This window comes from Cetorhinus maximus, chromosome 22 (genome assembly GCF_964194155.1).
Source record: "Cetorhinus maximus chromosome 22, sCetMax3.hap1.1, whole genome shotgun sequence".
Lineage (NCBI taxonomy): Eukaryota > Metazoa > Chordata > Chondrichthyes > Lamniformes > Cetorhinidae > Cetorhinus > Cetorhinus maximus.
In genome coordinates this window covers 50,547,393-50,572,859 of record NC_135900.1, presented here as the reverse complement: position 1 = coordinate 50,572,859, position 25,467 = coordinate 50,547,393, and the positions used below count along the sequence as shown (strand labels likewise).

General features: G+C 41.4%; 1 protein-coding gene across 10 annotated transcripts in view; it reads left to right on the top strand.

Moving 5' to 3' along the window:
- The first annotated feature begins 1,553 nt into the window (after nt 1–1,553).
- LOC144696688 (serine/threonine-protein kinase WNK1-like) overlaps nt 1,554–25,467 on the top strand; it is a 190,685-nt gene continuing 166,771 nt past the window's right edge. For all 10 annotated transcript variants that reach the window (XM_078568286.1, XM_078568285.1, XM_078568277.1 and 7 more), the window contains exon 1: nt 1,554–3,454. In XM_078568286.1, coding sequence (XP_078424412.1) covers nt 2,663–3,454 — 792 coding nt within the window. In that variant the 5' untranslated portion in view covers nt 1,554–2,662. The remainder of the gene's footprint in view (nt 3,455–25,467) is intronic.

The following is a 25,467-nucleotide window of genomic DNA, read 5'->3' as shown; positions in this document are numbered from 1 at the left end:
ATTAATAATACATTTATTGTTTTTAATCTTGCAGTTGTTGAGACTCAATGCCTCAATTTCTATTTCTGAACTCCAGCAGCAGCAGTGGTGGCACCATCAACCCCCTAGTCTCTCTGGATTTAATTCCACCAGATGCCATAGTGGGATTTGAACCTTTATGCCCAGAGCATTAGTGTGGGCCTCTAGATTACTCGTCCAGTGACATTACTACACCACCGCCTTTCCCCTCCTAGTATTCCTGTCACCCAACTTACCTCTGCTTTTAGAACCTTCTGTTTGACAACTTTTGACATGTTCCAACACTCGTGCATAGAATATGAGGATAACTGATACTTAATAATCTCTTCCCAAGTTTTTACCAAAGTATCTTTAACCTTTCACACACTTAACCTTTCAAAACTAGCATAAATTAGAATAAGAATTATTTCATTTTGTCTTTTTCAGAACTCTGCCACTAATCCACCAAGTTGTTAAGCTTTTACACCTGTGGAACTATATCCATTCCAACTACATTGTGTACATGTTCCTAATATCTCCCAAATGACATGGCTTTTTCTTAACAACCTTGTTGTGAAATATATTTTATAAACTGAGTTGGTGGCAGGCAATATCCAAATGGTGAGCTTCTGAACTCAACTGGGTCACTTTGACTGGGAGTTTTATGATAGGGGCACAACTAGCCGAAAAAATGTATATTTTTTTAAACTTCAATTTTCCTCACTGCAATTTCTGGGTCATTGCACGCGTCCTGAGTGGATGACCATCTCCAAAAGTTGGTCCATAGCCTTACACTACTGCTGGTCAGTGTAACCATTCAAACAAGCTAAACCAAGAAATGAGCGCAGTCGGCGGAAAATTAATGAGAAAGGTAAGAGTTTTCAGCACTTGAACATGTATTTTAACTTCTTCCAGTGATGGTGCAATACTCAGTGCCGTGGTTATAATGAGGCCTAGTAGGCCCCCAGTAATTAACAATTCAGAATAAAATGAATTCTGATAAATTATACGCACCCTAAATGCCATAACCAGCTTTAGTCTCTTCTCAGACGCTGTAACCTGCTGTGCATTGGCAATATACTTTTATTTCAGATTTATATTTGCTTTGCAATGGTGAACTAAGGTTACTCACAAAGGTTTTATTTCATTTGGGGAGGTACAACATCAGGAGAGAATCCTAATACCACGCCATCAGGCAACGATGTACGATTTGTTATTTAAGGAAGAATTGGGAAAGCTTACAGTATATTTTCATGGGGATAACATCTTCCCTTTAAGAATCACGGCGGAGAAATGAATGACTAAGGATTTAAAAAGAAACCTTGGTGCCCAGCACTCTCTTTCCGTCCTCCTATTGTCCAAATCACGTGCTCGGTTCAACGTTCCCGCAGCGACGCAAAGTGGGCGGGGTAAATAAACGCCAACCAACTGAAAAGCGCCCGCTGCATGATGGGAGTTGTAGTTCTTCTCTTTGCGTGTTTCAAACGAAGTAGTGCGCCAACGCCATCAGTAGAAATGGAAAAACTACGTTTCCCAACTGGCTGTGCGCTGCGTGTCGCGCATGTGAATGGACTGCCTTGAGCTCGAGCGCTGAGCTTCTCGGTAAGTGCCAGTCAGTGTGCGAAAGGCAGTGTGTCCGCCATTTACAGTTGGGAGGAAGAGCTTGGAGCTGATATACCCGCTTAATTACCCAGCTTCGCCTCCCCCCTCCTGCGCGGGGGGCTCGGGTATTCATTGTAGTTGTCTGTAGAAGAAAAAAGTTGGTGATTTTTTTTTCCCTTGTTGAAAAATCGATTCCAGTGTGAGAGAGCAAGAGAAGAAGCCGGGATGTTACGTATGTGGACAGCTCTGCAGTGAGAGCCTCTCCCCGGGCAGCTCGACCTTACCCTGGGGTTTTCTATTGTTGCTGCTTCCAGGCCTATTCCATCTGGCAGCCCGGACTTGTGTTGCTTGTTTGAATTTTGCTGACTTTTTTTAAACTATAGACATCGCATCCATTTTGAAAGCCTGGAATAGCAGAATCTTATGGCCATCGACGGAACAGTTGTGGCGCTGTACATTATCTGTGTTTAAAAAAAACGACTCAACATATTCCCCATAACTGTGGAATTGCTCTGCTGTTGAAGGAGCAGACGCTAGCAACATCGCTGTGAAACGGATTGTTGCGTTGATTGCTTTTCTTTCTGGACGTTTTTAAATATCTAATTTTTGGGAGCTTATTCGAGAATAAGGGACTATTTTTGGCTCAGTTTCCATCGTTAGATTTTTTCATTTTAAATTTCTTTATCTCCCTTTTGAGAAATGAAGATTGGATGAAAAGTGTTCGGAGATTTTAATTAAGGATGGATGGATCACATCATTTGGTCCACGTTTATGTCGCTGCATCGCAATTGATTGAGTTGGACAATATTGTGTGTCTCTTTATTTTTTATAAAGGAACGCTTCTGTTCCAGGGATCCGACCCTTTGCACAACTATAGTATGGAATTATTTTGACTCTTTAAAGAAAATCGATTTGCATTTGTCTCTTTTCGTAGTTAGTACTCTTGTTTTTTTTGCATTTCAATCATTCGCTTGGCTTTCTGTCTTGCGTTGAAATCTTGTTTAAAGAAACCACTGCATTTTTTTTGTTTTGGAACCTTTTGGGAATCGAGGTTTTTGTGGCAATGTCGGAAAGCGCAGACAATGTTGGGTCTTTACTGCGCCCCCCTAAAAATGGTACGAATTCCAGTTCGGATACGACAATAGGGGAACGTTTTGGAGTAAGTTTGAGAAAAAAGGAAGAGTTTAAGGCTCTCAAGAGACGGAGACATACTATGGACAAGGACAGCAAAGCAGAGCACCAACGTTTTATCAGGAGGAGTGTGATCTGCGATTCCAACGTTACTGCGTTGGACCATCTGCCCAGTAAGACCTGCATTATTGTTTCTCCACCCGAATCGGATAATGCAGCTACCTTAATAGGCAGTATCACCAATAATAACGAAGCGCAGCCTCCAGTACAAGCAACGACTGTTGACTCGGTCACAGCTGCAGCTACCAGAGAAAAATGCGAGAAGTGTACTGATGGTAGTACGAAAGACGGAAGCACAGTCGCTGGAATTGGCGATGAACCGCCTAGGGCCACCGTCCGTTCACCCGATGTCGATGTTTGCAATCATGCCGGGAGTACAACCAGTAGCAGCATTATCATCAAAGAAAGAAAAAAACAAAAAACTGCCCCAATTAAAGAGGAAGCCGAGTTGAAAGTCAACGAAGATGACAGTGCGGAGGAGGCAAGAAATCTTGAGAGGAAGGCGCAAGAGGATAATGAAGAAATAGAGACTAAGGCTGTGGGAACTTCCCCTGATGGGAGGTTTTTGAAGTTTGACATAGAAATTGGGAGAGGATCTTTCAAAACTGTCTATAAAGGTCTAGACACAGAGACGACAGTGGAAGTAGCTTGGTGTGAATTGCAGGTAAGTTTCATGCTTCTGTGGAAGTTATGTTTGCGTTAATTAGGAAGATTGGCCGCATTCTTTAAACCCCTCCTTGTTGCATTAGTGCTGGTCCTGTCGAAGGAACTATAATAGTACCAAGGGCTGATGCGACATTTAGGGCAAACTTAAACTGGAATCTGTCAATTAATGCACTGACCCTTCTCATATGGTAGCATAGTTTTAAAAGTATAAACCAGCCTTTCAGTTTTTATTTTTAAAAGAAGGGTTGACTACCAAAGTATCTGAATAACTTCAATTCAATTCCATTAAAAGCTGTTTGATTTTCTTTTCCTGATTTTCATTCCAACTTTTTGTTGCTCAGATTTAGTTTTGGTAATGGCCTTCTGATATTGAGCATTGGCTGATTCGACGGTTGGTGCATCACATTGGATGTCTGCACAAGAATAATTCTAATAGGGATGGCTAGATTATAATCTGAATTGGGAACCTCTTTGTTTTTTTTTCCTTGACGTGGGATGCTTAGGCCATTGGATTTCTACGGTTACCACTGCTGAACTCAGTTAATAGGATAAACTGGATGTTAGGCCAAGAACATTCCTATTTCTGTGGCTCAAGTTCTTCCTTATAACTGAGTTGTAGTAGAGTCCAAAATGAATGTTACTTCTCGTTCGGTAAGCAATTGTGTAGTTAGTTTCCACGGCGCACCATTGATGTAGCAGTCCATGTCAGGGATTGTGCTGTGTGCCTTGTTCGTGTATATATTTACATATTTTTGGGTTATTAATGTATTTAGTGAGAAATGACAAAACTGACAGGTACATTTTTGTGTAATAAAGGAAAAGCAATAACGTAATTTGTTTGTGATGTTGGTTGAGGGGAAAATATTCACCTGGACATTGGGGAGAACTCTCCTGCTCTTCTAGTAGTTCCATGGGATCTTTCAAAACCACAGTAGGGCAGACAGGGCCTCAATTTAAAATTGTTCAAAAGGCAATATCTCCTAACAGTGTGGCACTTTATTTTAGTGCAACGCTGAGGTGTCAGCCTGGATTATGCAGTCAAGTCTCTAGAGTGGCACTTTAACCCACAAACTTCTGATTCATATTTTTAAGAGGAGGATTTGGGGAAGGCTAAAAATGCCAGAAGAACCTGATCAGAGCGGGTACACAGGTCCAATCGAACTCCATGGCAGGACTTGCAGCATTTTTTTTCAAACATTGCACACTTATTAACTGACCAAATTACTGGTGGCTTGGAGGTAATGCCCTGGGCTAATTGGGGTTGGGAGGAAGGGGGGGGCGGGGTGCAAATTCTTAAAGGCTTTTATTTATTGGCACTATGTTAATTGTATGTTTTGCTTTTGACCAATATTTAAAACAAAATATTGATGTAATTTGCAGAGTTCTGCATAATTAAACTGATCTTGCCCTTCAATGTGCTTTTCTATTTTGATTCAGTCTAGGTGAAAAAATCAGTTGTGTAAAATTGGCAATCAGTTGGCAATTTAGAGGTATCAGAAATATCAAAATGGATACGAAGTTTGAAAGTAAGGCCCATGTATGTTATACAAAATATACAATGGTTTAGGGGTGCAATAAATTCTTGGCTATCTAACCGTAGCCAGAGTATCACTTGCAATGGCTTCTCTTCCCACTCCTGCACCATTACGTCTGGTGTCCCCTAAAGATCTATCCTTGGCTTCTTCCAACTTCTCATGGACATGCTGCCTCTTGATGACATCATCCCAAAACAGTGTTTAGTTTTCATGAGTTGGCTGCTGAGCTCTACCTCATTATTCCTCTGCTGTTGCTGCATTATTGGACTGCTTATCTGACATCCAGTACTGGATAAGCAGAAATTACCTGAAATTGCATTTCGGGAAGACTGAAACCATTGTTTTCAGTCCCTGTTACAAACTCCATTCATTAGCTAATGACTGCATTCCTTTCCCTGGCAAATGTCTGACACTAAACCAGACTGTTTGCAATCTTGGTGGCATATTTGACCCCAAGATAAGCTTCTGACCATGTTTGCACCGTCACGAAGACTGCCATCACCTTCCACCTCCATGACATTAGCTGAGGTGGGCAGAGTCAGGTAATCTGCTACTGAAACCCTCATCCATGCTTTTTGTTACCTCTAGACTTGTCTATTCCAGCACATTTGAGGCAGTTTTCCCAAACTCTCCCATAAACTTGAGGTCATCCAAAACTCTGCCCATGTCCCAACTTGCAACAATCCTATTCACCTATTATACTTGTGCTCGCTGCCTGCATTGGCTTCTGGTGGAGCAGCATCTTGCTTTTAAAATTCTTATCTTTGTTATCAAATTCTTCCATGACCCTTTCTCCTTGCTATCTCTGTAACCTCCTCGAAGCTCTCAACCTCTAGATATTTGCACTCACCTAATTGTGAATTTTGAGCACCCCTGATTTTAGTTGCTCCACCATTGGTGGCCCTGCCTTCACCTGCCTAGGCCCTAAGCTTTGAAAATATTTCCCTAAACCTCTCTGACTCTCTACCTCACTTTCTTCCTTTAAGATGTTCCTGTAAAACCTACACATCCTTTGGTCAAGCTTTTGGCCATCTGCCCTAATATTGTTTTGTGGCTTGGTATCTAATTTATGCTTTAACATTCCTGTGAAGCGCCTTGGGGCGTTTTATAATGTTAAAAGTGCTATATAAATATGTTTAAATTCCTGAAGCTAGGTGTCAGTTTTTAAAATCTTCAAGGGATAGTTAAGCTACAAATGCTAGCTGATTTCCCATAGTGTTGCTTGTGATGAGTCAGAGGATGCTGTCGAACTTTGAAAATGTGGTGAGAGACATTGAACTAAGTGGATAGTGGTCTTCAAGGAATGTCTACCTTGAAGAAGTATTGCTCTTCTCTCCGACAGGATTTCCGTATCTCTCTTTTGCCTTGTTCTACCTGTCTCCTCCCCCGCCCCCCCCACACACACACACACACACACACACACCTTAAACCAGCTTATATTTCACCTCTCTTCTATTTTTACTTAGTTCTGTTGAAGAGTCATACGGACTCGAAACGTTACCTGTGTTCCTCTCGGCAGATGCTGCCAGACCTGCTGGGTTTTTCCAGGTATTTTTATTTTTGTTTTGGATAGTGGTCAGTTAGTTCAGCAGGATATGTGGACAATGGTGAAGTGCTTTTCAATGGCTCCAGTTTTTCAGGAACTAAATTATGAACATATAACTATTATCTGCCGTGGACACACCTAAAATATGAACCCAATGGTGTTTCTGATAGGTTATTTTATAAGGACAGGAACATTATGGCATGTGATGCACAATACATTATGTTGTCTGATCCTTTTAAGGCCACATAGTCTTGTAGCTGAGTTCAGAGCTTAATTGCTATTCAGCTACTTGTACAAAAAAAAGTCAAGTTGTTGATAAGACAACTAAGTGGCTAAACTTTTGTGGTACATTACAAAAACACTTGTAGTGTAATGCAGAAATTTGAGTAGGATGTAGAAGCGTGACAAGAAACCCAGAATATATAAAATACCAACACTACAATTACTGTTTTTTTTGGAGATCTTGTGACACTCTGCTCTTTAACTTTTCTTCATAATGTAATTATTTTCTGCCAGTGGTATGCCTTTTCCTGGAGGGGAATAAACTGTAATGTCACATGGTGTATGTTGTACTGTGCAGCAACTATAGTTTTGGGGTGTCTGTTTATTCCAGTCTGGCTTTCAACTCTATACATAGATATAAAATATATATTTTTAAGCCAGTGTTAGGTATAATTTTCCGGCATGGTTTAAGCTACCAACCATTAGTTTAGGCATTGGTCATTTTCCTTGAGGTAACTGAAATATTGGTTGACAGGTGGCAGTCAATGTGACCCTCTAACAGGCTTTTAAAAAGTCTGTATCTCCTGTTCCATTTTTACAAATTGTAATAAATTTCGCTTTCTCTCTTTTCTCCCCCCCCCCCCCGCCACCCCCTTTTACTTTCTGATGATCTTCCACATTACTTCTTCAGTTGAAAAGATGTGCTCTCTTAATTGGGTGTTTGAAGGTGCACAAGAGCAATCTGGATAATTGATCTTTATGTTTGGGTTCCTTTGAGGAAATAACAGGCCTCGCTTCCAGGCATTCTCCTAAATGTGTAGCCAACACTGTTCAATAATTGGAATTGTAAGCCCACCTCTTGCTATTTTCCACAGTGAGTTAAATTCTTTGTAATGCATCACTTGTGGATTTTGCTAATTAAAAGCTGATAATTCAACAAATATTTTTTATCTTCAATTGGTGAAAATGATGTTGGAAGGACATGCCGGTTATTGCTTGGCAAGGTATTTTATTTGTATGCTAGTGACAAATGGAAGAGGTATGGATAATATCAGGTGACATCTGGTAACTGAGGAATTGCAAATTAATTTTAACACGCATATTACAAAGATATAAGGACAACTCCTGCAGTTAGGATGGTGACATGAGAACTTAGGTTGACCGATTACTATGTATTTAGTGAGTCGTGTATGTGTATTAGAAAAGCAATGTACAATGGGATAGATTAACTAGTGTGCCACTGAAGTTTATGGCTCACTATGTATTTTGGTGTCTCAAGCACATGGTTAGTTACAAACAGCTGAGAACCTGTTGGAAGATTTGGATGAATATCGCAAATCATTATATTTAAAGAATTGACGCTATATTTTAAGAGTTTAGTTTTAATTCATTTGAGATGTGGGCATCGCTGGCTAGGCCAGCATTTATTGCCCATCCCTAATTGCCCTTGAAAAGGTGGTGGTGAGCTGCCTTCATGAACTGGTGTAGGTACACCCATAGTGCTGTTAGGGAGGGAGTTCCAAGATTTTGATCTAGCAACAGTGAAGGAGCAGCGATATACTTCCAAGTCAGGATCCTGAGTGGCTTGGATGGGAGCTTTGAGGTGGTGGGTTCCCATGCATCTGCTGCCCTTGTCCTTCTAGATGGTGGCAGCTGTGGGTTTGGAAGGTGCTGTCTAAGGAGCCTTGGTGAGTTTCTGCAGTGCATTTTGTACATAGTACACACTGCTGCGACTGTGCCAGTGTTGGGGGGGAGTGAATGTTTGTGGATGGGGTACCAGTCAAGTGGGCTGCTTTGTCCTGGATTTTGTCAAACTTCTAGAGTTTTGCTGGAGCTGCACTCAGCCAGGCAAGTGGGGAGTATTCCAACAAACTCCTGACTTGTGCCTTGTAACTCTTTTGAGTCAAAACAATAAACTAAATGAGCAAAAAGGAACAAGGGAGAAAACAAGCACAGCCCCTAAGTCAGGTCAGCTGTAAAATCAAGGGAAAAACTTTAAAGGAAACTTACAAACATCAAACTAAGATGTGATTAAAGGGGTCAACAAAACACCCCAGACCCCGCGGTGCCCACCGAGCACGGAAGGCCTCGATGGTGCCGGCAGACACCGCGTGCTCCCTTTCCAGGGACATCCGGCCGCGAACGTAGCCGCGGAGACTTGTGCCTTGTAGATGGTAGACAGGCTTTGGGGAGTCAAGAGGTGAGTTAATCGCTGAAGGATTCCTAGCCTCTGACCTGCTCTTGTAGCCACAGTTCAATTTCTGGCCAATAGATTAAATTCCAATAGTTGTTTAGAAATGAAGACAGAAAGCAAGACAGACTCCTTCAGACAGAGTTTATTGCTTGTCATAAAACTCTCCACAGACAGCATTAGTCTCAGCTGTTATCCTTTTATCCAACAAAATGGGCACTTAGTTAAACAACTTAATAATTAGCAATTGAACTTCTTTAACTGTTGCCTTCCCTAACAATGGTAACCCCCAGGATGTTGACAGTGGGGGTTTCAGCAATGATAACGCCATTGAATGTCAAGGGGCGATGGCTAGATTCTCTTATTGGCAATGGTCATTGCTTGCCACTTGTGTGGTGTGAATGTTACTTGCCACTTGTCAGCCCAAGCCTGGATATTGTCCAGGTCTTGCTGTATTTGGACATGGACTGCTTCAGTATCTGAGGAGTCGTGAATGATGCTGAACTTTGTGCAGACATCAGCGAACATCCCCCTCTCCTGACATTATGGTGGAAGGAAGGTCATTGATAAAACAGCAGAAGATGGTTGGGCCTAGGACACTACCCTGAGGAAGTCCTGCAGTGAAGTCCTGGAACTGATGATTGACCTCCAACAACCATCTTCCTTTGTGCTAGTTATGACTCCAACCAGCGGAGAGTTTTCCCCAGATTTTCATTGGCTCCAGTTTTGCTAGGGCTCCTTGATGCCACACTCTTGTCAAATGCAGCCTTGATCTCAAGTGCACTCACTCTCACCTCTTGAGTTCAGCTCTTCAGTCCATGTTTGAACCAAGGCTGTAACCTTTTTTGTGATCTTTGTCTGCTGTTGTGGTGTGGAGAAGTTTGTGGTGTAAAATGATACCTCCAGGAACTCTGTGTGCTCAATGAAGGTGCATCACAAAATTGAGAATATTATGAACTAGTAGAAATTGTAAGAAATCGTGGTAAAAATAACTAGTGTGAGCAGCCCAGGTTTGCTTGTTTATAGACCACATATTTTGAGGCAGGGGGGGGGCTTAGGTAGTTGTTTCAATGTTGCAAAAATAAATTGTATTGTGCAACAGAATTTTAAAGACTTAAAATGCTTTCCCTGAAAAAAAAAACTCAATCATGCCTATGGCTTGGTGTAATAATTTTCGGAAAGCCTTGATGAAACTTGAAAATGAAATTTCTCTCCTCTGAAAACTGCAGAAATCTATTGCTTCTTGGAATGCGAACTTTGGAAGTATTTCACTGTTCTCAATTCCATGCTTATGTGTTGGGAAATACTTTTGTTGCATAGTCGTTGCAACAGCTGCGTTGCTTAAACTAAGTTTTCAAATAATCTTGCCATGCTGCTTCATGATAAGCACATTTAGGCTTGAATTTCCTGAAAATGTGATAACCCTACCTTTTTGCCCTGATGGCTTTGTTTGTAAATGGATGAGGAACCTTTGTCAGTGAACAGTACTTGGCTCATTTCTGCTCCGCATGATACCAAGTTACCCACTTAACTATATTTCATAGATCCCTTGAGTATAAGTTAGAATATGTCAGGCTTTGATCAATAGCACTTGTTGCGTTTTGGGATTTTTGACACTTTGATTAAGAAACAGTTAAGTAAAATTCAGCAGGGGCTGAATCCACACTATGCAGCTTTTGGGAATGTAGTTTAGAATTTAGCACATAGGTCCTTGTCTGGATTTTATTCTTTTCTTTGTAATCAAAGATTACCACTCAACTACAACCAACAATTTCCCTTCCAAGCAGTTAAATTCATTATTCTGAACAAATATGTAATAGTACGTGTTTAAGTGCTGGAGCAAATATTCTTGATCAGTGGTGTTCCACAGTGCTAACTTTTTATTTAGCTTATTAGTGTTGTTTACATTGCCTGAATCGTGCCTCTTCACTTCCTTCCCTCTCGATGCTTTGCTTTTCTTTCTCATCCCAGGTTAATGTCTGTGGTTGTTTTCCTGCTGCAGAACTCTGGAGCAAAGGTCGGTGTTTTGTTGTGTTGGAAGCAGTGTTACTCATTGGACCAGAAAGAGTTGGAATCCAGACTAGTTGATTGAAAGATAAATTGTGCACAGCAGGCCTCCCAGTCGTATGTTTAGTGTTTCTGGCAGGGTTGTAGGCAGTGCCCCCTCTTTTGTGTGCAGCGTAAACAGTTAAGCGCATGGGACCTTTTTAATTTTTCTGTGCAGCCACAGTATTATAATGATGATCATCACAGGCACTTTTATTCAACCAATTCACACACCCCTGCCCCCACCCCCTTTGTGGCTCCTAGTCCTGAGAAACATTGATCCAGTAGCGTACCTCGCCCAACCCAAGCCTGCCCTTATTCAGTGACCCCTCACTCCACCAGCAGAATGCCTTTCCTCACGCCACCCTATATTGTTAAACCCACCATGCTGAGGATCTATGGCAGGAGGATTGGTAGAGGAAAACACCCACGTGTGACCACTTTCTCATTGTACTCCTACTGCTTGTCCACTTGGCTTCGATCTCCCATGGTGACAGTGGCCCTTTTAAACCGTTTCCGGACTGGTCAAGGCTTCTGTGAAGCCACCCAACATCAGTGGGGTCACCAAGACCATCCAGGCTGCAGCTATGGTGCAATTCAAACAATGACTCGTATAGTCAGCAGACATTGACAATGTGTGAAGTTGGGCTTCAAGAACTCCATCTAGCTGCTGATGAGGCTATTGTTTGGCTCTGTGACTATGCACACCTAAATACATAAATAAAATGTGCAACCGTGCACACACTGGTAATCCAGAAGCTTATCTGAACTTGGTCTGCACAGGAACTTCTCTGCTGCACAGCAGTGCAGTTTATAGGGAATATTGATTGTAAGGCTGGAGGAGATTATAGAAGTGGGGGTGGTGGTGAGGATTGGAGTGCTTTTCAGAGAAAAAAACAAGGATGAAACTTTTACAATTGAGGTGTTGTAAGACAGGGAGCCACTGTAAATCCATGAACAAGGGCGAATGGAACTTGGTGTAATTTTGGACAAAGCAGAGTTTTGGATGTTTAAATTTCCGTAGGGTGCAAAGTGGGAGTCCAGACAGAGGAGCTTTGGAATAGTTGAGTCTAGAGATAACAAGGGCACAAATTATGGTTTCAGCAAACAAACTAGTTGAGGGTATGGCAGGACAATTCCACAATCATTAAAACAATGATCCGTCAGCACTTACTGCCAAACAATCTTTGTCCACGATCATAAATGTTTTAAATGTCAAGATAGTTGGAGTCTCGACTTGCATTTGGTTCAGTAAGCTCTCAGCCATCCAAAATATCTGCTCTGTTTGATTCAAATATATTTTTCTGTGAAGTGTAATTCTCTTGATTGCATTAAGGCTGATATAATGAGCAAAGTGGATCATTTTGTAAAATTATTAAATTAAACAAATTATTAAATTAAACAACTGCCTTTTTCGGTCTTTGTATTTCCAAAGTGAATTTAGCGAAGTAGTCATTTGTTAGGCTGAGATATGGCTATAAATTGAAGTCTTTAAGCATCTTCTCTGTGTCTATACAGATTATATATTGAGTATAGAACTTTCAGTTTAAGATGCACTTTTATCAACATAAGTAAATATTTGATCTTGCTACTGCACCCATTTAATTGGGCCACAGAGGAAGCCTTTCTTCTTGTCCTCATTTTTGACACTCCTAAGAAAAGCATCGCATGCATGTGACTATGACCCGGGAGCTGACTATTTAAAGCTCATAGCTAGTTTGAGGAATTTGGACAGATAATGAGTCAGGCTTTGCTCATGTTGGGAGGTTGGTAACCAGCGGTGACTTTCCCAGTACTGAGATGGTTGTGTTTCTATATGTTTTTACATGTAGGTATCCAAGCTACATAATGTGCAGAATTTAAGCTTTAAGTATCTTTAAGAAAAGTGACTTCCTATCTTCCCAGTGCGAAAAGACTTCTGGGAGCTGATGGGGAAATTCATGGAACTTCACTCTCTCCTTTTCAGCATGCTCCTAGACCTGAAAACACATCGCAGGTGTCATTCACCCACATCTCTTATTCACCTGAACACCAAAATTCCCCTCTCCATTTATCATGGAACTCTTTCGAGTTATCAACAGTCACAGATTGCAACTCTTTCGAGTATAATCATAGTTCTTGGTTTCCGGGAGTGGGACATGAACCCACAACCCTCTGATTCAAAGGCGAGGTTGCTATGAACTGAGCCACAGCTGACACCTCTAATCAGTACTCCCCTGTTCAGGTGTAACTCTTTCGAGTTATCAACAGATCTCATGTAACTCTTTCGAGTACATTCACAGTTCTTGGTTTCCGGGAGTGGGACATGAACCCACAACCTTCTGATTCAAAGGCGAGGGTGCTATGACCTGAGCCACAGCTGACACCTTCCATTTATCATGGATCCTTACAACTCCTTCCCAAGTCTTAAGTGCTATATAGCCATCAGTGGTCCCAGACCTTCGTTGTCGCTTCCCCACTGTTCTGAGCTAGTCCGCTGTTTCAAAATTGCACCATCCATCTCTGATTAGAGTTTGATCTCAAGATTAACTCATTGCACTCCCCTCCCTTTGTTATGTTATTAATAAAATGACAAAATTTGAGATTCCTATCACAGAATTCTATGCTCACCAGCCGTCTTTGCCCATACCACTACTACCACATCCTAAAATCATGTTACTAATTTAATCTCAGACCCTTAAACCTATTCCCACTACTGAGGACCTCCTATCCAGCACACCCCTTTGCATCTCCCAACATCTGAATAGTCCTCTGCTGCTGCTTTCATATCTCTGGATCAAGTTCCCACATCAAGCTACCTTATCACACCCTTACCTTTTACCTTGACTGCTGTAACCTGAAAGGACTACCTGAGTGTCTTGCGTTTTTTAAAAAAAAATTGAAACATGGAGTACATAGCCATTTATTAGAATATGTAGATTATCTTTGATTTATCGTTTCCATGAGCCTTATCACTCAATTTGATACTTTGGATTAAAAAACCCAGTTTCACTAAATCACCATATATCAGTGCTCCTGATATTGTTATCTCGTATGGAACAGCATATGCTTTGTCTCAACATGAGCAAGGCTACAGAAGGTTTGGTGTTGAGTCTTGCATATGATGCATACTCCTGGTAAATGTAACCCTTTGCCACAGTGATTTGTGTCCAGCTACATTGGAAAACAGATCAGAATTGAAATGTGAGTGACCATATGAATCACCAAGTGTGGAAATTAGCGAGAAAACAACAAGGGGCATCTATTTCAAAAGTTTGTGGAAACAGCCAATTCTGTTAGAAGAATGGTGAGTAAAAAATGGGAAGGTGAATTAAGCTTAAAAGAAAATATCCTTTGTATGTTAGAGGGGGAAAATGTTGAACAAAGATTTTGAACAAAATATAAACACAAAAGATTGTTTTTCAAAATCAGAGGTTTACCCACAATACCTTTTTGTCTTTAATGCCTTAAATAAAGTTTTTACTACAAGGCCTCAGCTTTATGGTTTGTGGGTGCTGGCTGGGTGTAAATTGGCTGCTGTGTTTCCTACACTACAAAAGTGACAGTACGTCAAAATTCACTTTCATATGGCTGTAAAGTGCTTTTTGATGTGCTGTGATCGTGAAAGGTGCTACATAAATGCAGGTCTTTGATCAGAGCTGCAATGTCAAATAAAAGATTAAGCTAACTAAAATGCTGGAAGTTTGATAATTAATTGCTCAGATAATGTTAATTAATTGCTAACACTATGCATTGAAAGGTTATCTGAAAAAGGCAGAATTAAACATGTCAACCTTTATCATAAGTTACTTGAGTCCTGTGACCTGCTGTCTGAAGCCTGTGATCCCTGTGTAGTTTTTAAAAGAAAAAAATTTGTGATTGGGATATGAGTGTCGTTGGTAAGGTCAGCAATTACTGCCCATCCCTATTGCCTTTCAGGAGGTGGTGATGAGCCGCTGCTTTGAACTGCTGCAGTTCATGTGGTGTAGTCATGTCTGCAGTGCTCACAGGAAGGGAGTTGCAGGATTTTGACCCAATGCCAGTGAAGGAATGGTGATATAATTCCAAGTCAGGATAATGTGTGGCTTGGAGGGGAACTTGCACGTGATGTATTCCCATGTTCTTGTTCTAGGTGGCAGTGGTCACTTGTTTGGAAGGTTCTGTGAAAGGGGCCTTAGCAAGTTGCTGCAATGCATCTTGTATATGGTACACATTGCTGCTACTGTGCATCAGGGGTGGAGGGAGTTAATGTTTGATCTTGATAGAATGTGAATCAAGCGGGCTGCTTTGTCCTGGATTATGTCAGGCTTCTTGAGTGTTGTTGGAGCTGCACTCATCCAGGCAAGTGAAAAGTATTCTAACTCACTCCTGATCTGTCTTGTAGATGGTGGACAGGCTTTGGGGAGTCAGGAGGTGAGTTTGTTGCCACAGAATTCCTAGTCTTTGACCTACTCTTGGAGCTACAGGGTTTTATATGGCTGGCCCAGTTCAGTTTTTGGTCGATAGCAGCCCCTCGGGTGCTGATGGTGGGGAGAATTCGGCAAGTCAGAGGAGCTTAAATCTCTTGCGAGGAAGACAGAGTTGGAAGGACTTGGTGACTCGCAGCGATCACTGACATCTGGTGTGCTGCTGAGAAAATTCGTGGGGCCTGCCTTTGTTGTCTGCTATTTGGTGTGTGGTTTGTGTTCTGCAACAATTTGCCTGTCAGTTGACATTTACCTCGTTAATTCTGGATGTTAGAACATAGGATAGCATTGGCTCCTTTATTGACTGTTGTATAGTAAAATTTCTTTTTGTTTAAAACCGTGGAATCTTGTAGCTTTATTTTCTTAGTAAATACCTAGGATCTCAAATTTTCAAACGAAAAGTTGCTGGTCCCTAACTGGATCGTAACAATAGTTAGATTCTCTCTTGTTAACTTGTCAGTTATGAGCCCAAGGCACAATATTGCCTTGTTCTTGCTGCATGTGGGCACTGACTGCTTCAGTATCTGAGAAGTCACGAATGGTACTGAACACTGCAATCATCAGTGAACTTTCCCAATTTTGACCTTTATAATGGAGGGAAGGGTGGAGGGTCATTGACGTAGTTGAAGGTAATTGGGCTGAGGACACTATCCAGAGGAACTCTTGTAGAGATTTCCGGGGACTAACCCGGATTGACCTCCAACAGCCATAATCATCATCCTTTTGTGCGAGGTATGACTCCAATCAGTGGTGAGTTTTTCTCAATTCCCATTGATTTCAATTTTGCGAGGGCTGCTTGATGCCACACTGTGTCAAACACTGCCTTGATGCCAAGGGCAGTTACTCTCTCCTCACATGTGGAAGTCAGCTTTTCTCTGTCCACATTTGGACCAAGGCTGTAATGAGGGCAGGGGCTGATTGGCCCTGGCAGAACCCAAACTGAGTGCTGATAAGCAGTTTATTGCTGAGTAAGTGCAGCTTGATAGCAATATCGACATAACGTAGGAAATAAGAGCAGGAGTAGACCACATGCCCCATGAAACCTGCTTCACCTTTCAAAAGATCATAGCTGATCTTGGGCTTCAATGCCATTTCCTGCTCACTCCCCATATCCCTTAATTCCCTGAGACACCAAATCCCAGCTTTAAATGTATTCAACAATGTAATTTCTCGTTATTTCAGCCCTAAATGACCAGCTGCTTTTCCTTGGACTGTGTCCCCATGTCTTAGATTCCCCGACCAATGGAAACGATCTCTGTGTCCATTTTATCAAGCCCCTTCAGAATTTTGTAGGTTTCAATGAGATTGACTCTCATTCTTCTAAATCCCAGAGAATAAACTCAATTTACTCAAATCTCTCATCAAAGCACAACCTCCTCATCCCAGGGACCAATTTAGTGAACCTTTGCTGTACTGCCTCCAATGCAAGCACATCCTTTCTTAAATGTGGAGACCAAAACTGCACACTACTCCAGATGCACTTCCACCAAAACCCTGTACAACTGTAGGAAGACTTCCTTAGTCTTGTATCCAATCCCCTTGTGACAAAGGCCAGCATGCTATTTGCCTTCCTAATTGCTGGCTGCACCTGCAAACTAACTTTCTTGGTTCCAAGTGGAGTCTATTTGAACATCAAAATTGACACATTTCTCCCCTTTTAAAAGATATTTTGCTTGTTAATTCATACGACCAAAGTGAATAACTTCACACTTCCCTGCATTGTCCTCCATCTGCCATCTTGTTGCCCACTCACCTAACCTGTCCACATCTCTTTGCATCCTCTCTCTGTCCTCTGCACAGATTTCCACCAAATTTCATATCATCAGCAAACTTTGATACATTACTCCTTCATCCAAGTGATTAATATAGATTGTACATAGCTGAGGCCTGAGCACTGATCCTCATGGCACCCCACTATTTACTGCTGCCAACTTAAAAAAGCCCTGCTTATGCCAAGTTAAGACTTCCTTAATAGATTCCAGCTTTTTCCCAACAACCAAATGTTAGGCTAACTGCCTTGTAGATTACTGTGTTTTCTCTCCCTTCTTTCTTGAAAAGCAGTGTAACATTTGCTAACTTCCAATCTAGTGGAACTGTTCCTGAATCTAAGGAATTTTGGAAAGTCAAAGTTGGCACATCCACTATCTCTGTAGCTATCTCTTTCAGTGCTGTAGTGTATAGGCCATCAGGTCTGGAGTATGGTTGGGTTTAGTCCCTTAAGTTTCTTCAAAATGTTTTATCTCTGTTAATTTTCCTCACTCCTCTTGGACCCTGGATTATCATCTATTTCTAGTATACAACTTGTGTTTTCTACTGTGGAGACAGACGCACAATATTTGTTCAATGCCTCCTCTGTTTCCTTGTTCCCCATGGTAATTTCTCCTGTCTTTGCTTTAAGAGACCAACGTTTACTTTAGCTACTCTCTTCCTTTTTATACCCTTTTTTAAAAGCTCTTACGATCTTTTTATATTTCTGGCAGGTTTATTCTCACTGTTTCTTTTTTTAATCAACTTTTTGGTGGCCCTTTGCTGGTTTCTAACACACTTCCAATCCTCAGACTTACAATGTTGCAAAAAACAGTAGCAAGCCTCTTCTTTTAATTTAATACTACCCTTAACTTCCTGAGTGAGCCACGGATGGGTCCTTCTTATTTAATTTTTGTAGAACATTTTGTATTGTTTATTTAAATGTTTCCCACTGTTCACTTACCTCCATATCTTTTAGTCTATTTACGTAACCAGTTCTCCCCTCATACCTATGTAATTGGCTTTGTTTAAGTTTAAGATTTTTGTTTATGATTGGAATTTAACATGGAATTGAATGGCATTATGGTCATTATTTCCCAGCGGATCTTTTACTATGACATTACTAATTAACTCTGCTTCATCACAGAACACTAGATCTCTAGTCAGTTCCATTACGTACTGCTCCAAGAAACTATCTCAAACATTCTAAAAATTCATTTTTTAGACCATTCTTGCTAATTTGATTGTCCCAGTCTACATGAAGATTAAAGTCCCCTGCAGTTATTACATTTCCTTTTGTTACAGGCTCCCATAATTTATTGTTTAATGCTCTGCACAATGGTATAACTACTGGTTAGGCCTATAAACTACTTCCACCAGTGTTCTCTGACTCTTACTATTCCTAATTTCCATTGATTTTACTTCATGATCTTTGAGGTTGGATCCTTTCTCACAAATTTCATTGTCATCCTTTACTATCAGTGCTACCCCACCTCCTTTGCTATTCTGCCTTTCCAAAATATTGTGTACTCTGGAATATTTATTTCCCAACCTTGATCACCTTGTAACCATGTTTCTGTAATGGCAATTAGATCTAAATTATTTACTTCTATTTGTGTCATTAATTCATTTATCTTATTGCAGATGCTTAGTGCATTCCACCATTCAGTATGACAGTGGCAGATCTTGGGCTTCAACTCCCTTTCCCACCTACTGACCATATCCCTTAATTCCCTGAGATACCTTAAAGCTGTTTCTCAACCCGAAATGTATTCAATGGTGGTGCATCCACAACCCTCCGGGGTAGAAAATTTCAATGGTTCACAACCCTTCGAGTGAAGAAATTTCTCCTCCTCTTAATCCTAAATGATTGGCCTCTTAACCTGAACTCTACCCCCTTGTTCTAGATTCCCTAGCCAGGGGAAACGATGTCTGAGTACCATCCCTGCCAAGCCCCTTCAGAATCTTGTATGTTTCAATAAGATTGCTCATTCTCCTAATCTCCAGAGAATACAGACCTAATTTACTCGGCCTCTCATCATAGGACAACCCTTTCAATCCAGGGAGCAATCTATTGTACTTTGGCCTCTCGTACAAGCATATCCTTCCTTAAATATGGAGACCAAAACTGCGTGCAGTACTCCCAAATGTGATCTCACCAAAGCCTTATACAACTGTGGCATGGACTTAATTATTCTTGCACTCAAGTCCACTTGCAATTAACGCCAACATGCCACTTGCTTTCCTTGTAGCTTGCTGTACCTGCATGCTAACTTTTTCATGTGTGAGTACACCCAAGTCTCTCTGAATATCAAGATCTCTCTGCATATCAACATGTACATGCTTCATGCCTTTAAAAAATATTCTGCTTTTCTGTTCTCATGACCAAAGTGGATAACCTTATACTTCCCCACATTATACTCTGTCTGCCACCTTGTTGCCCTTTCATATATCCTTCCTACATCTCTTTGTATCCTCTCTCTCTATCCTCCTTGCAGCTTGCATTCCCATCTGTCTGGGTGAACTTGTATTTTGGTGCCCTTTCTTTGAGATTATGTAATAGCTAAACATTTAAAAATAGCCAAAAATAAGGTGGAAATTGCCTAATGCCCACTTGGTGGCCTTCTTCTTAGGCATTCCCTCTGAGTTGAGGATGATTTGCTTCCAGTCCAGTTTATTGGGTTCGGAGTTGGCTGATAAGTCCAAAGCATGATCTGTAGGTTCTGCCACATGTGGTTGCTTGAAGGGTTGGGTAGATGGGTTGTTTGGAGATTTATGTGCTCCCTCTGGTGCCTCAACTTCACTGCTGCACGTTCCTGACAAAATCTCTTCAATGAGCCTTCTCCATTTAGGTCAGTCACAAGCCAGGGCCTCAAAGTTGGCGGGTACATTTGACATCTTAGGCATGCTTTGAGGGCATCATATCCCGAAAACGTTTCTGTTGTACTCCTGGGAGTCTTCTGCTGGGACCAAGTTCCAAGGCGAGCACTTGCTTTGGGAGACTGGAGTTCGGCATACGAGTGACTCATCATGCCCAGCAGAACTGGTTTTGAGCAGTTAGTGCCTCAACGCTGAGAATGTTAGCTTGGAATAAGACACTGCTGTTGGACTGCCCATCTTGCCACCCAGTTTGGAGGATCTTGTGAAGTGGTGGTACATCTCAATGCTTTGAGGTGCCTCTGAAGTATATAGGAGCATGGGGTTTACAGCTGCCTTAGTCTTGGGTTTAAGTTCCTGCCAAATTATCTCTCTCTTAGGCTGAAAGCTGAGCTGGCATTTGGAGCTGATGATGAATTTTGTTGCCCAGGGCTGTTGCCTTCGAGATAAGACTCCCAAGATATGGAAAATGGTCCACATTTTCCAAGATCTCACCGTTATCTTGATTGAAAGGGGGAGGTATTTTGCTATGGGAGCTGGTTGGAAGGAGACCTTAATTTTCCATGTGTTTAGTGGGTCTACTTGGTAATCTGACTGCTGCTCTCAGCATTCTTCCAAAGTAAGACAGTTGGCCTAGTCTGCACTGCACAGGTGGTGGCCACATTCCGCTCTCTGCTTGGAACAAACCTGTATCTGGCTGCCATTTATTTGTGCATTCCTTGACTATTTTGCAGACCCCCGGAAAGTCTTTATGGGCCCCAGTTTCAGAAATGCTGGTCTAAACTGACAATTCAGTGCCGTGCATTTTTGGTGGTGCCATGTTTTAGATGCAATGCTCTGGTGGACTTAAATTCCATGACATTATTTTGAAGTAAAGCTTGTAGATCTGGCAAGCATTCCTCTTTGAACCAGCATCACCAAAGAACGCGTCTTCACGATCCAATGTATTCTACATACATACAAAATGTTCTGCCTTGCAACATTGAAACAATATATTGCTACTATATTGTTTTGATGTTTTATGGATCTGCTTTATGTGAAGCCCATTACTGAGGGAAGAGCAGATAGGCAAAGATAGAGTAGAAGTTATTATTGAAATGCCTTCTTTCACAAAATTCATTTTAAAATCTTACATTCTTAAGTTGTGACACTCTATTTTTAAATATAAAATCTTCCCTTGCTCTCCCATCTCTCCTGCTGGTTTTCTCCCAAAGTTTTTGTTTCTCAAAGTGTATCTGTGATAATTTATTTCTCCATTCCTCCACACCTCTCCCACTTTGGTTTCAGAGCTGCATTATCAATGAAATTGTGGCAAAGTTATGTACAATCTTAAGTGAGGAATCCTTGTAGTTGTATTGTTGAGAAGTGTGACTTTAAGTGAAACAACATTAAGTGAACCAGATTTTCCCACAAGAATTATTGTATAAAATAGAGTTAGGTTCTTTTATATGTTTCCCATCAGAGAAAAAAGTTGAAATTCTGCACATTGTGAAATGAAGTAGCTTTTATATTTGTAAATTTTATTTTGAAAGAAATATATATATGTAAATAAGATAACACTCACCAGTGGTACTTTACTCAGCCACCTGGTTTTGGAGTGAGCAGGCTTCATCCAGCAGCAGAAGATGGTGTTGGTGCTGGAGCAGCTGAAGGAGTTCATGGGATGGAAGGGAAGCAATGTGGATGGGTTGAGGAAAGGTAATGTACTAAAGTCTCAATCATGAAGTATCTTCCTTCTTACTTAGTTAAAGCTGTTTATATGCACTGAGAAGAGGGGAAACCAGATTTGGAGACCTCTCTGTCCAAACCCTCTTCTTAACTTTTGCCATCTCTAAAAGGGGGATGTGGGTGGTTATATATATTGTTATTGTGTGTGAGCGTGGTCCTAAATATCCTGCACTATATTATATCCAAACAGTTCCTTGAAATTACGGGCACTTGAAAATTACAAACAGCCTTCAAAGCAGCAAGCCCATTTACAACTTAAAGACCAAACATATCTCTAAGTGTGAAGTGTTGTCAACTGGGGAAAAAAGGCTTTTACGTAATAGTGATCTATTTACCCAGAATGCATAGTGACTGAGAAAACCCCTCTGCCTCTTATTCAGCTATTTCACAGGGTTCAAAGGGATTCCAGATCATGACATGGCATGACAGATACTGGTTAAAAAGATTTCCATCGCATAAATATCAGGAACTACTAGTCGGGGAGATTGGGTAGGAAGGAGTCAGAAATTGGGGACTCTGAAATCGCAAGAATGTGGTCTGAACTTTCAAGGAGTGGGGCAGCTGAAATACTATGGGGTGGGGTGTTCAAGAGTTGGGGGTACAAGGAAACTGAAATGGAGCCTGGGGAGGGGGACAGCGATAAAAGACTTGGGGCTTGGATGGGGCAGTGATGGCGAGAACGATTTCTCCTTTTTCTCCTTAGCTTCCATTTTTGCCGGCTCTTGAGTAACCTCCTGGTTATTGGCTTGGTGCGTGTGTATTATAAAATGTAATGTACATGCATACTTTTGAAGTGCAGTCACTGTTGTAATCTAGAAAATGTAGCATCCAATTTGCACAGAGCTCCCACAAACAGCAATGGGGCAGTGGCCAGATACTGCTTTTAGTGGTATTGAGGGATAAATATTGGTTTGGACACTGTGGAGAATATTAGTGTCTAAATTCATTCCTTAAGAACTTTCTACACAGGCCACCATTGTGGTCTTAATCTTGAGCCTCGAGTCTAATCAATCAAGTCAGGCTTACCTGTACTTCAACTCTATTTACCTGCTGTCAATGCATATCCCATGATATCTTTATGTACAAAATCTTTTGATCTCATTCTTAAAAATTTTGCTTGATCTAGCATCCACAGCATTCTGGGGAGAATTCAGCATTGCATTTTGTATAGTTGTTGGTTCGCACCAGTGTGTTGACATGACAGAAATGCATTTAATTTCGTTTTAAGTTGGTTACAATGAATTTGTCTACATCAAAGTCCAGGCTCAATATATAAGGACAACATTTTGGTTGGTATTTTGTTGGGCACACTTGAGAACAAACCATTAATTAAAGGGTAACTATTGAAGAGACACATTATTCTGACTGGCAAACATCTATGTTGTCCATGACAAATAATGTACAGGTATGCCGACCAGGTGCTTCCAGCATTTTGTGTTTTTATGCCATCCCTCGTATTCCCTATGAAAGAAAATAGATGATCCAGATATTTGTTTTCAGGAAGGGATTCCCTTCTCTAAAGAAAATAAAGAATATATTGAGCTGTCTTTCATTTCTACAGCAGGTTTTTTTTTGTGCTTGCTTAAGGTGTAATATAATGCCAAGTAAAGTTGAAGCAGAACTTGATTGAGTAATACTTGAAAACCCAGCAGCATTCCCACATGCGTTGTCTTTTTAAAATTCTTTCGGGGGATGTGGGCATCATTGGCAAGGCCAGCATTTGTTGCCCATCCCTAATTGCCCTTGAGATGGATTTCATAATGCATATGAGAATGGAGTTTTGAGCACAAGTGGGGATAATAGTGTTCAGAAACGCTGTTGAATTAATAGTGCGTATTTTGATTTTTAATAGGTAAATTGAGACATGATAACTTTGTTGAATTGTACAGTGGTGGTCTTACCTGACATGTCATTGGCTTTCCAGTTATCTTTGTACTAAGTTTGAACCACTATCGTAGGCTTATATAGAAGACAATTGAGCATGTAAGCATGGAATGCTAGAATACTGGAAACACTTAGGACGTTAAAAAATTAAAATTGTGTTTTCTACCTGTTTCCTTTATGTCTAAAACACTGTGCTGATGGTTCAGAAGGAAGTTTTGGAATTTAAAAGGCGATGAACTACCATGAGGAGTCCGGCACTAGAAATTACTTATGTTTTGTTGCAGGCAGCCATGGTTTGTTCCCTTTCCCAGAGAAATGCAACCAGCTGGAAGATAAAATTGACTGCTCTCTAGAGATATGCTAATCAGGTGTTTCATTAGAACAGGCTTGTCCAACCTTTTCGAGTTTGGGGGGGTAGGGGGCGGGCGCATTTCAAATTTTTTCTCATTCAAGGGGCCAATGAGCAAATTTCGGCAAGATAAGGTTTGGCACAACATGAAAGGTGAATTTTAAAATGTTAAAGCAATAAATTGATAATTCACAAAAAAGTAAATATTAAAAATGACCATTAAAAAATGCCAAGCAGCAGAGTTAACCAGTAAAACCTTTTTATTTGCCTTTTCGCTTAAGAGGCAGAGCTAGAGACACAGACGAGGCCCCAAGTCGGGACTGGAGCTGATCAAAGGAATTGGGTTTAATTAACACTGACCTTGCATTTGCCTCTGGGGGCACACACTCTCACAAGAATTCATACGAAAGCGGGTTTGGAAGTGGGTTGCTTTCCAGCCTGGGTTTACACCCTTTCCTGGCTTTCTTTGTGGGTAGGTTTTTGGGGAGGGAGGTGGACTGCAGGATGTGTGCGCTCGGCTGACTCCTAGTCTTGGGGTTCTCGCTCTTGTCCACTCAGTCGCCCAGACTGTCTCTCTCGCTCATGCGCTCACCCAGACTCGCTCATGTAAACTCGCACGTGCAAGCGTGCGCTCTGCCCACCCTGGCCCAGGCAGTTTGGACATCATAATGCCGAGGAGAAACTCAGGATGCTGTGAAGAGGGACACTTCCTCACCTCGCTGTCTGGGTTCCACCTGTCTCAGGTGGGTGCTGTCGCTGCAACTGAGTTGTTCCTCGAGGCCTCCCTGACCTAGCCTGCCACCTTGAGCCTCTTTCCCCTTAAGGGGACCAGTGCCTGCACAGGACAAAGGGAGAGAGTACATGGCCAAAGGCTGAGAAGGCATGTGGTCTGGAAACAATGAAGCCACTTATCCTCCCACTGCTTACAAATTAAGCCTATCAGCAGCAAATTCGGGAAGGGAAACAGCCTGTGCTTTGGAGGAGCAGCTCCTTGCAGAATCTTTCATTGAACATAGCTGTAGTTTGAACACTGGCTCTTCAGGCTGGATACAGAAGCTTGGGGTGGCCAAGTTATGGCCTGTGAGCCATGGATTGGACAAGCCTGCATTAGAATATTCAGTTTTGGAATTGGGAAAAAATTCACTAAAATAAATGCAATGAAGGGGACCATTCAGTCCAGCAATTTTGTTGCAATCGTATGTTTTAGTTGTGCTGTGGTCACATATATTTGACCCCACCAGAGCACTGGTTAGCTTCAGCGTGACTCCCTTGATACATAAATCTACTGATCTGACAATGCAGTTATGAATTCTGTTTGCTTTGTAAACTGCTGTTGTGTATTGATTGATAGTCAGTATTAGATCTACTCTCACTTTGAGATCTCTTTCAGACTCAATACAAGCTAATTAAAGCCATTTATTATGTCTCCCATGCATGTAAGA